Genomic DNA, 12950 nt, shown 5'->3' with positions numbered 1-12950 from the left:
TGTAATTAGAATGAAGTAAGATTTATAATTTTAGAAATAGCCCATGTTATATATATCGTTACACAAGTAGGGTTTTATAAATTGAAAAGACAGATTTTGTCAATGTATTTTATTATTCGTTGATTTCATTTGCCAGTGAATATTCCAAGGTGATTTTGAATCCGTCCATACTGTGCCTTTAATAAATATTTTACAAATTATACGCTTTTTATTTTATCTTCCCATAACATAAACTTCGTCTGACATTCTGAAAAATAAAAATTAATTATTTTCATCTGAAATAAAATACAATATTATTGCTTGAAGTGGTAACTAATAGGATTTGTGTTTATAATTACATTTTATTTAGCTAGTCGACGTTGTAAAAAATATAAAATGATCTTCTTTTGCAAGTTCATTAAGCTTTTACTGATTGGGTTTAACTGGAGCAATAACAGTAAAATACTAAAACAACATAAAAATAGATCAAGAGTTAGTCTTGGGGTTTTTTTTTAAATACTGATATGTATTATAATATATCTACCCTGGATGTAATACAGTAAAAGTTCCTTATTCGCGGGTAATAGGTTCCGTAAATGTGCCGCGAATAGAGAAACCGTGAATAAGGAATGGTAATTTGTATGGGGTTATAGGGAATACGTTCTTAGGTGACGAAATAAAAAAGCAAATACATAAAGAAACCAGTTTAATTTAAGTTTTTGACCAAACATATTTATTAATTACCATTTAATTAGGTATTATCTTCAGGTTTAGGCAATGGCTTGCCACTTTTTACTCGTTTTTCATTTTTTTTAGTCGACATTATAAATTCGTAGTTGTAGTTCAAGCGTTTACTAAGGATAACGAATGGTTTTTATTTAGGTAAATACATATATGTATGTACCGATGTACCGATTCGATCCGCGAATAACGAATTTTAGGCCGCGAATACAGGATTTAGGTCGCATTTTTTCCATCCGCAAATAGTGAAACCGCGAATGAAGGAAGCGCGAATAAGGAACTTTTACTGTATTGTAGAAAAAATGTATTTAGTAGTATTTCCTAGTGTTTCATGTATGTAGTATTAGATTTTAATAGGAATTTAGATGTTTAATGATATAAAAATTGGAGATATTAAGGATAGGTATTGGGTGAAAACCACGTACGTTTGTTGAGCTATTACAATGCTACGAATGTAGACCAGTGCACCGACTAAGCCTAAGTACAGAGTTATGTAGATAAGCATGTAAATTATAACCAGAGTGCGAAGGAAGCCCATCTTTGGGCTATAACGTCTCTTTTATCATCTTGGTTTTGTATTTTTACATTTTTACTTTTGTGCAATATTTTTGGTTATTGTTTGTTTCAATTTTTGATCAAAGTTGAATGACAATGTCAGTTAAAGTTTCGAAGATTTTTGATATGAGTACAAGGTGAGTTCATAATATGTGAATAGATCACGAATACATATTTATAATAATTACTTTTTAGAAGGGTTTTTATTTAAGGAATAAGGACTAAGGGCGTATTCAGAAAGAAAGCTTGAAACTTATAAGCGCTTATCGGCGCTTGTCATGTTCATATATTTTCCTGCGCTGACAAGCAAGACAAAGGAAAATATATATGAACATGACAAGCGCCGACAAGCGCTTATAAGTTTCAAGCTTTCTTTCTGAATACACCCTAAGGCTCTAATATTGTGTAAAAAAATATTATGGGTAGCCATGGAAATGTATATGTCTATAATTCCGTGTGGGTAGCTAAAGTTACAGATAATTTTTGAAATTGCCGCGCTCCGCATATACGTTTAGAAATAAATATATTATCTGTTTTAAATTTTCTAAATTCTAGGTTTTGAAATGAGTTATTTTCATTTTCTTATATGAAAAGTATATCAGTTAATTTAAAAGTAAAATAAGGATGAATTTGTTAATATATTTCTAAACGCAAACGTGACGTGCTTTATCTTATCAGTGAACTTGTCATTGGAAGTGACAGATCATAGCAGAGAAAAATTTATTATCAGTGACGAGAAAAGTAGACGTAACTTCGATAAAAAGTAAATTAAAAACATCAATAAATACAGATAAAAATCTCATTGACTTAGAAAAGGTTGGTTCCTAATGCATTGTACTCATATTAGTTGTTTTCGACCTTTCTCTTATTCAGAGTTTTGTTTTATAACCTTGACTTCAATGAAGAGATCGAGGACTTACAGAACACATATTAATTTCCATAATAAATGACTTTAAATAAACTTGAAATTATATAAAGCATGTATTTTATATATTGCAGGGTTATCTAATTGATACGAAGTTACAAGTCGTAAATAAGAGATCGTGAAACAGTTTTTTACGTTGGTCTTTATAATTGTATATTAATTAATAATAAAATAAAACGTTTCAGGAAAAATGTCGCTGGTAAAAAAATTATTCGATCAGCTGAAAAGCAAAGAATTTAGGGAATATTTAATGAGGTATACGTACAATTTTTTCGAGTTTTTTTTATTTATGATAAATATTTAAAATATAGTTGTACATATTTAATGTGAACAGTAATAGCAGAGCATTTTTGTTCTACCACTTTTCTACTTTACATGATAAGCAATAAATTATATTATATTTTATTTTTAATTATTATAGAGAATTTATAAATCAATTTTTTTAATTAAATATTTCAGCACACATTTCTGGGGTCCAGTTGCGAATTGGGGAATACCTATAGCTGCTATTGCTGACACTAGAAAGGACCCTAAATTCATCAGTGGCAAGATGACATTTGGTAAGTATTTCAATAACTAGCTTTCCGCCCACGGCTTCGCCTGCATTTTCAAAGAAAAACCCGCACAGTACCTGTTCCCGTGGGATTTCCGGGATAAGACCTATCTTATGTGTTAATCCATGCTATCCTCTAAATGTGAGCTTAATTTCATTGTAATCGGTTTAGTATCCATCCTCACAAACATTCACATTTATATGTAATATTATATATTAAATTAATAAACATATTGTTTTAAGTCGCTTCTCTCTCTGTCACCAGCTTGCGTTTTTTATAGGAATTTAATATGAATTGGAATTTCATAATATGTTGTAATATGATAAGACATATCATTGATGTATTAAATTGATAACCGAGGTATTATATAAGATATCTTGATTTGCAATGTTATCTTTTATGGCATAAAACCCAAAGCCTTTTTATCCAAGTAATAGATGTGATGTTGATAATTTTCATATAAAATATTATAATGAATGATTATATTGTGATAATTAATTCAGAAGGTAATGGATAATACAATTTTATTGTTTGTTGATAATATTTCTGTATTAGTTCTGATTTAAAATGATTTATTACTGATAAAGATAAATGTTATCATAAAATAGACTTTGAGTACCTATTGAGTGTATTTAGTTGCTAAGGCATTTTGAATCGTAATTTAACTTCAAACTACTAGTCATTTCTGGCTCTGTCTAGGTTAAACTGTTAAAAAAATATGGCATATGGCACTTACGGATAGTGAGTGTCCTTACATATTATTTTTTTTAATCTGTTCTGTTTATCTACAGATCCCCACAACATAGCAAAAAACCTCTTTATAGTAGTAGTATACATAATAGTATATTCGATTTTAGATTCGGCAATTTTCATAAAAAAAAGTAAATTTATTAATATTTTATTTAACTTTTTATTTCAGCTCTCACACTATATTCACTAATGTTCATGAGGTTCGCGTGGAAGGTACAACCAAGGAATCTCCTGCTCTTCGCATGTCACTTCACCAACGAATGCGCTCAGCTTACACAGGGTGCTCGGTTCATCAACTATCATTATATACAGGGTCCTAACACGAACGAAAAAGTAGAATAATTAGACATACAAAATTGACGTACAATAAACAACTCGACTCACAATCGTTAATTATTGTCCAAAGCAAAACTCTGCCTACGTTTATAGTGGGCAGAGTTTTCTAATGAGTGTATACAGTGGAGTTTAAACATTACTGCCATGAAATAAGGTGTAAATCTGAATGAATGTTTTAAACAACGACACTCATACATACTATTATATAAATACGACTAATATGCGATTGTGCGTCTTGTTGCTTAAATTACGTCAATGATATACATATACGTAGATGAATTTAGTTGAATCTTTATTTCGGCCGCAACGTACGGGTTAGGACAAATGTTGTTATGAAGTAATATTGTTTTATTGTTTTTTTTTATATCAAATATAAGTGTTGTTACGATGTTTTCATGTTGTATAAAAACAATTTGATAATATGGATGATTAGATAGAGCATCAATTGGTTGTTATTAGGGCCACTTAAGATCCTATCGAAGAAGATACATAATCAAAGTAACAGATATAATTTTAAGTGGGCTCATCTTAATACTAGTATAAAGGCGAAAGTTTGTATGGATGTTTGTTACTCTTTCACGTAAAAACTACTGAACCGATTACAATGAAATTTAGCACACATATAGAGGGTAACTTGGATTAACACATAGGATAGGTTTTATCCCGGAAATCCCACGGGAACGGGAACTATGCGGGTATTCCTTTGAAAACGCGGGCGAAGCCGTGGGCGGAAATCTAGTGTTAATATATTTTGTTGCCAGTAGGCACTTAATGTGTTTTGTGTAAAGATTAACTGACGGTCAGTTCTTTTTAAAAGAATTGTCTTTATATGCATATCTGATACGAAGTATCTATACCTAGTGAATATCTCAGAAAATATTTAAAAATGTAATTTAATGTTTATCAAAGCTGGTAAAAAAAAAACGCATTGAATCTTTTGGCGGTAACTTGAGCTGTCAAAATAATGAAGCTCGTTCTTTAATCTATCTCTAATCTCTATGGTACGGTAAACGAATTGAATTGTGCCAATAACTGCCTAATAAAATAATTTCTTTATCTGAATTATTTGTTACATGTTATAATTGTAAGTAGGAATCTGTGTTTAAGGTTTTAATTTAAAGTTTATTTTCTTTTTAAGCGCACTTATTACTACCTGAGTGAAACTTTGTCAACTTTTTTTTTTTGTTTTTCTACTACACTAGAATTTTGTGTATTGATATTTGGTGTTGTCTCTGTTTTATTACTTAGAGAGATAAGTTTGGAACGAATATACGTAAATGTATTAGAATATAAAAATGTGGCTTATAATAGCGGACGTCATCGTGATAATACCTTAGATAACGTAGTTTATTACAGCATTAAAAAATTAAATATTTAAAAAGGATTTGCGCATGCTAATTCCTAAATTGACAAGACGCAATGAGTGTGGTCTATTGCAGTCATTTCTAACAACTTACGTATTAAAAAATAACACGCTAACAATACACTTCTAAGTTTCAATACTTTTAACTCTCAATATATTGTAGAAAATAAGTAGAAAAGTACTGTGATTCGTACGTACCTACAATATAAGTAACTTATAACGACTTCTTTATAGATAATAAAAAAGCCTTAAGTAAGCAATTTTATCATTGAATTATATACCTTAAAGGATCTAAATAAGATACAAAATAAGATTTATTTACCAGTGTTGTGAGTCGTTGTGGCCGAAATACAAATGCTGTTATGTACAAAGTTATATTTTTCGAAAATTTATAGTGATTAAATTATACTCTATTGTTGATCTGTTATGTATGTTTTGTGTTCATTTTATTTATATATATAGTGTTCATGTAAAATAAATGATAGAATGGAATGTTGCCTTTTATTTTAATTCCTCCGTATTTCTTCTCAATTCTCATTCGTAGCAAGGATACATCCCAATGAGAGAAAACACTGAAATTTAAAGATAGTGAAATATTGGATAATCGCTACAGAATTTTCAGGAGAGATCGGGATAAGTGCACTAGTCATAAAATTTCTGGTGGAGGTGTTTTAATTGCAGTAAAAAAAGATTACATAGTTAATAGAGTTTTCGAATGGGAAACTAATGTGGAATGTATTTGGCTAAGCTTAATTAACTTTAAAAATAAACACATTAGCAAAATTATAAAAATATGTCTAGTGTACTTACCACCGGATCTTTCCATTGATAAACTGAAAGCTTTCTATAATAATACTACTGAGATTTTGTCAGGATCCGATGATTCTTTTATTTTACTGGGGGATTTCAATACTCCTAACTTAGATTGGATTAATTGTAACGCGACGAAAACTGCTGCTCCTAGACCTTTGTTTAATGACGTTAAAGTCAACTTAATTTTAGACTTGATGACTTATGGCAACCTTAACCAGTACAATTTTATCAAAAATGACAATAATCGCACTCTGGATTTATTTTTTGCCCGTTTGATTCCGGTATCACTTGAACCCTCAATCGCACTTAGTAAAATGGACGTTCATCATCCACCTTTTGAAGTGTGTGTGAATGACATTCACGTCCCGTCCCTCGTACCATGTAAGAATAATAAAATCTTAAATTTTAGAAAATGTGATATAAATAAATGTAAAGATGAACTTAGGAATATTGATTGGAAGGTTCTCCTTTCCTCCGCGGATATAAATGAAAATCTGTCACAGTTTTATGACACTCTAAATCTCATCATTAAAAATAATACACCTTATAAGCAACAAAGAAATTCATCAATACCTATTTGGTTTAGTAACTCTCTAATCAAATGCCTACGGGAAAAAGAGAAATTTCATCATAAATTTAAAATGTATAAAAACCCACGTGATTATGACACTTTCTCTCTTTTGCGTAAAAGGTCTAAAAAGATGATGAAGGAGTGTTATAATAATTATTTAAAAGATGTTGAATCGTGTCTACATAAAGGTAACATTAAATTATTCTGGAATTACGTAAAGAGTAAAAATAAATGTTCAAGTTTTCCCCAACTAGTTAAATATAATAACATTGTTGCTACTAAGGGTAGTGATATCTGTCAAAATTTTGCTAAATATTTCCATTCTGTATATGAAAATAATGCCATTGTTGAGGATCCCGTCCACAACAATTGGTCTAATTGTCTTAACAAAGTAGTAATTGAAGCGCATGATGTTAAAAAACTTCTTAAACAATTGGATCCGAACAAGGGTCCTGGACCGGACGGTATTCCATCTCATTTTGTTAAATCTTGCTATAACGAACTCACCTTACCACTTTATATAATTTTTAATAGATCTCTATCTACAGGCATCTTTCCTGACTTTTGGAAGATCGCTCACGTAATTCCAATATTCAAATCCGGCGATAGATCGGACTGTTGTAATTACAGACCTATCTGCATATTAAATTGCTTTGCTAAAATATTTGAACGTGTTATTTACAATCAAATTTACAATTTTGTTAAACCTTTACTTATTTCTGAACAACATGGATTTGTCGCGCGTAAATCAACAACATCTAATTTAACTGAATATGCTGACTATCTCCTAGAAACTTTTGACAACAAAGGACAAGTGGATGTCATTTACACCGACTTTCAGAAGGCGTTCGATAAAGTCAACCATGAGCTCCTGATTAAAAAGCTGATGATTTGTGGCATACATGGGAACTTATTGCGTTGGATCATCTCGTACATTAAAAACCGCACTCAAATAGTTGCTCTCAACGGCTACCTATCTGAACCCTATTCTGTTCCTTCCGGTGTTCCCCAAGGTTCCCATCTTGGCCCTCTTTTGTTCGCGGTTTTTATAAATGATGCACCCTTACGATTTAATATAGGTAGTAAATATCTACTTTATGCGGATGATCTGAAACTATATAGAAAAGTCGATAATATTGCTGACTGTCAGTTGCTTCAAGAAGACTTAATTGCTCTTCATGCCTGGTGTAAGAGAAATTTAATGAAATTAAATACCTCTAAGTGTCATGTTGTCACATTTACTAATAAAGTAAACAGTATTAACTTTTCGTATCAAATTTCAAATATTATCTTAGGGAGTATTCAGAGAGAAAGCTTGAAACTTATAAGCGCTTATCGGCGCTTGTCATGTTCATATATTTTCCTGTGCGGGTTGACAGCACTGACAGGAAAATATATGAACATGACAAGCGCCGATAAGCGCTTATAAGTTTCAAGCTTTCTTTCTGAATACGCCCATAGGTCGTAAAGAATTCATACGGGATCTAGGGGTGACATTCGATAAAAGTTTATCATTTATCGATCATGTCGAATCTACTGTCAAAAAAGCCAATCAAAATTTAGGCTTTATATTACGAATGTCCAGATCTTTTAAAAATAAAAATAGTGCCCTAATTCTTTATAAATCTCTGGTCCGTAGCACCCTTGAATATGGCTCCTCAGTGTGGTCTCCATTCTACAAAACACATATCGACAAGCTCGAATCGGTACAAAAACGATTTTTACGTTCTCTATGCAATCGTGAACACCTTAGAAGATCCTTGCCCACCTATGACATTCGACTTAAATATTTCAATTTGGATTCACTTGAAATGCGACGTAAATTCATTGATTTAACTTATATGTATAAAATTATCAATAACCTAATTCACACTGATATGCTTTGTAAATTCTCTTTATATTGTAACGCTCGTGTCACTCGGAACGCTAAACCCTTCTATATACCCGCCACTCGCTTATATATTTCCTATAATAACCCAGTATATAGGTTATGCCGACTATATAACGAAATAGTTAATAAAGATAACACTATTGACATTTTTTCAAATAGTCTAGCCAGTTTTCGTCGCCTAGTACTTACTGCTCTGCGTAGCACCTGAAGCATACGGATTTATGTCGAACCTTGTTAGCCTAAGTATATCTTTTATTGTATTTTTTTTTTTTATTGTTGTGGTAACAGTATTTTTAATTGTTTTTATATCTTTCACACTCTAAACATTTGTGTATCCATAGAATAGGCTTATACATAGAACGTTATTAATTGTACTTGAATAATTTGTTTGTAATATTGTTGTATAAGCTGTTTGGAAACTAATAAAATAAAATAAAAAAAAAAATGACGTCATCATAGATTTTATTGCGTGTAAGAAATTATTAATTAAAGCATTATTCAATAATAATGCTTTAATTAATAATTCTTATACCAATGTATAAGACATATCTACACTATTGGCTGTAACGATCAAATAAACAACTTAGATAACAAGTTAGATATAACAATAGTACATTCAATGCACGTAGGTACATAGTAAATCTTAAAACCGTAGCCTAATAATTTATTTTACATTTTAATAGATCAGTTTGTAAATAAAACAAAAATGTTGTGTGGTTTTATGAAACCACGGTAAAAGTGAAACTGTTCGAACGGTTCCGAACACTGCTTTGTGTAGCGCATGTCGCGTGTCGGTCGGCTGCCGAGTAGGTATACCTACTCGGCAGCCGCGATACACGCGACATGCGCTACACAGACCAAAAAGTTTGAGACGATGTAATAAAAGTTTCACTTTAAAATACTGATGAACTTTGAACTTTTAGATTTTTTCAAACTTTTGATATTAAATAGTTAAGATTTTATCGAGTTATAAGTCGCTGAGTCGTCAGCTAAATTAATTTATCTTCCTCAGTAACGCCCCTTCAATATAATCGTCTACACTGGCCTAAAAACGTTACATTATTGAAAATAAATAAGTATGCAAAACTAAATAAAACTAAACACACATTCACTATAAGAATAGGTATAAACTTTTTCATACAAATAGCAGAAAACTTTGTAGCATTCGACAAAACGGGTTAACCATAATAAAAGAGTCACAGATTCATAGTTCTCTTGAGTTATTTATTATTAAAGTCTATGAAAGTATCTATTGCTTGCTCGTCAGTTGTCCCAGGATAATAAATAGGAAAGCGAAATACCTAATATTATATAGCCTTTCTAAAAATGTAGTTTAATCTTTTAGTAAAAAAATCATTAAAATCCATTGAGATAATATTAATATGGAGACGACACCGCCTACATCACTTATGTTCCACTCAACATACGTCATGTGACGTATGTTGAGCGGTATTTTTTAATGGTTTTAAAGTGAAACGCATCAAACATGCCTTCGTGTGTGTTACGATATTGCACAAATAATACAAATAATACGGAAAAGTGCAAAGGAATAACTTTCATCGTTAAGTACCTAAGTAACTAGATAATAATTTTTAAAACTTAGTGAGAGCAAAAAAATGGCGCACAGATTTTGTTCGTGGTGTCTACTCCATACGTAGTAATATTATCTCAATGTTAAAATCAGTCCAGACTTTGACTATTCAATACAAACAAACAAAAAATCACGGGATTGCGTTTCTTCATTGCAATAACGCGTTGTTGTCAATTAGCATGTCAGCGTTTGTTTTTCAGATTCGTCGGCATTATATTTCAGAACGGAATTTTGGCTATTAGAATTTAGAAGCGCGTTGTGTTCGTTAGAATAATATTTAATATAAAATAAATCATAATCTATCTAGGTACCGAATTCTAGATTCGCAGCTGTGTTCGCCTGAAAGTAATAAAATGTATCAGAAATCTATTCATCCTCGTAAAATTTCTTTGACGTTTTTAATATTATCTCTAGAGTGGTAAAATTATGTTCCACTGATTCGGAAAGTAATTTTTAAAGCAATTCAAGTCTGATTGTCTTTAGAATAACAATATGTAGGTGCTTATGTATTTAATTTTTTTTAAATACCATCACAGACTATACCATGAACGGCCGGCCGATGTTTGCAAGAGCCAATTAATGACGTAGGTGGGTACACTTTAAATTTTTACTTTATAAATAATTGTATTTTACACTAATGTTATCTTATAAATGCAGACTAAAACTGATTTGGTACCTATTCTAGAAGCTTCTAATCTGTGCTTCTAATAGATACATAGGTACATAATAATATGTACTTACTTATACCTAATATAAAAATATTTAATACGAAATATTTTCTTTGAAATATTATCCATGTGTATATAATCAATAATTGATATGTTTGGTCGTGCATCCTAAGAGAGTTTATTTTCGCGTGCTACCATAAAATCGAAAGCAATCAGTATAATGTTTTTGCGTAGTAAATTGTTTGAAACACGATAACTGCACATTTCCCGCCGGTAAACAAACATATTAGGCGGCCATCACTGATTTCTACCCTAATAATAGGTTAGCGCTATCCAAACTTGTCCCTTTTGAACGGTTGGGTTATACCGCGCAGATTTTTTTTTAAATTTATGAAATATTACGAACTAAGAATTATTTATTTGTATTTTTAATAAACGGAATGCAATAATAATATGGCTCTATAGTACCTAGCTGTTGCCTGTTGGCTATTTAAATATGAACTCTACATTCTGACTCGATATCCTCGACATGGCATAAATACGCATAAACTGGATACCAAATAATTTTGTTACAATGAGTGTGTAAAAGTAAAATAGTGTAGAAAAAATCAAATGCAAAAAGCAGGAATGCGTAAAAAATTCTGAAATATTTTTTCTTATTCCCCAAAACTTTTTCTATCGCAGTATAACTCAGTCGTGCCATCATTCGCGCGTTCACAGTCGATTGACTGTCAAGTGAGTGTTCGGATCCGGCGCGGCGCCGATCCGACTCCGTCCGGGGGACGTCACGACTCACGATCCAAATACACCCATTACTACGCTGACTTATTGTTTTGCGTTTATCTTACACGATTTATATACGGATGCTTTACGGAATCGCGATACGGAAAATCGGGATTTGAATATACTGCTTTAGAATAATGTGGTAACGTTTCCCGTTCGGCTAGATATATATGGTTATGGTGTACACAACTCTGTAGTCTATGTTTACGTGATAATAATATGATCTCTGCGATGTTTTTCAAATTTCGTATGAAATTATCTGAAAACAGAATAACAAACAATTTAATAAAAATTATTATTGCAGTATGAAGATACGTGAACCGCTCGCTTAGCTTCGGTTTCCCAGAAGAAAACATATACATATACATACTGTTAGATGTAATGTTATATTAGTTCTCTCTGAGGTAATTCCCAGAAAACTCTATAAACTAAATTTTCCTCTTTATTATATGTACTTAGTACTTAACTACCTAAAAAGAACCTAACTGAATTTAGCGTGCGCTGAATATACATATAAAGGAAAAATCATAAATTTACTACCTAAGTATATTTTACAGTAGCTATCTTTTATATCTCCAACACGAATAACTTGTATCGACGCTTTACAAATATCTCTAATTCCAAGGGAAATACCTAAAGCTCGGACGTACCTAATACAAAGTTTATTGGCATTTATCAATTCCTGAACGGAGTAGAACAAGATGGCGCCCGTTTCCCGCGCGCCTGATGAATTATTAAAATCACGAGGACCGACCGTGTCTTCGCTAATCTATCTTTTGTCAACGAGACTGCGACGACTGCCGACTCGCAATGAAAGAATTCCCGTTATTTCCAATCATTGTTCTGACAAATTTCAACGGTAGACTTTGTTAACTCGTTTTAGAAATTTTTGATTGTTCCGAAAATAAAGCGTCGTTCGCATGAAGGAGTTGTGAATAACGAATGGTGTGATTGTTAAATAGGGATTGTGGTAATTGGAAATTAAGAAATTATTATACTTATTGGTATGGCAACAGCAGGCAGCGGGCTATATCATTTTTGGAAATTGGAACTACCTAGAAATTATATTGTTACTCAGATAATCACAACGAGAGATTGTCAGAATTTAGTAAGACAATTAATTGGAAAGGACTTAATTGCTGTATAATAAGTATTTTATGTAATTTATATAATATAATATTAAAACTAGATTTTTGCTTCCTTTTATTATCGTTATCCATAATTTACACATTTTATGTTCTGATAAAATTATTTTAATTATTGATTTTGACACACGACGGAAAGTTGTTTGGCCAAAACTTTCCGTAATTAAAATATAATCAAACTTCAATAAGAATTTGGTGTTCTATACAAAAACAAGTGAGAATAAATAAGTTTAAGTATTCCATTATCATCTAGTTGGTACCTACGAACGAAAATTGTTTATTAAA

General features: G+C 31.4%; 1 protein-coding gene across 1 annotated transcript; it reads left to right on the top strand.

Moving 5' to 3' along the window:
- The first annotated feature begins 1963 nt into the window (after positions 1-1963).
- On the top strand, positions 1964-4993 carry Mpc1 (mitochondrial pyruvate carrier). The gene is made up of 4 exons (XM_090102122.1): positions 1964-2091; positions 2386-2455; positions 2660-2760; positions 3674-4993. Exons 2-4 carry the CDS (start codon positions 2391-2393, stop codon positions 3844-3846), a joined length of 339 nt encoding a protein of 112 aa, XP_089958248.1. The 5' UTR covers positions 1964-2091; positions 2386-2390; the 3' UTR covers positions 3847-4993.
- The last annotated feature ends 7957 nt before the right edge of the window (positions 4994-12950 follow it).

Source organism: Colias eurytheme, chromosome 5 (assembly GCF_061535395.1).
Source record: "Colias eurytheme isolate Ceu_HAF_F1 chromosome 5, ilColEury1 Martin Lab GWU primary, whole genome shotgun sequence".
Taxonomy (NCBI): domain Eukaryota; kingdom Metazoa; phylum Arthropoda; class Insecta; order Lepidoptera; family Pieridae; genus Colias; species Colias eurytheme.
The sequence above is the reverse complement of the archived record's forward strand: the minus strand, read 5'-3'. Positions and strand labels throughout refer to the sequence as shown.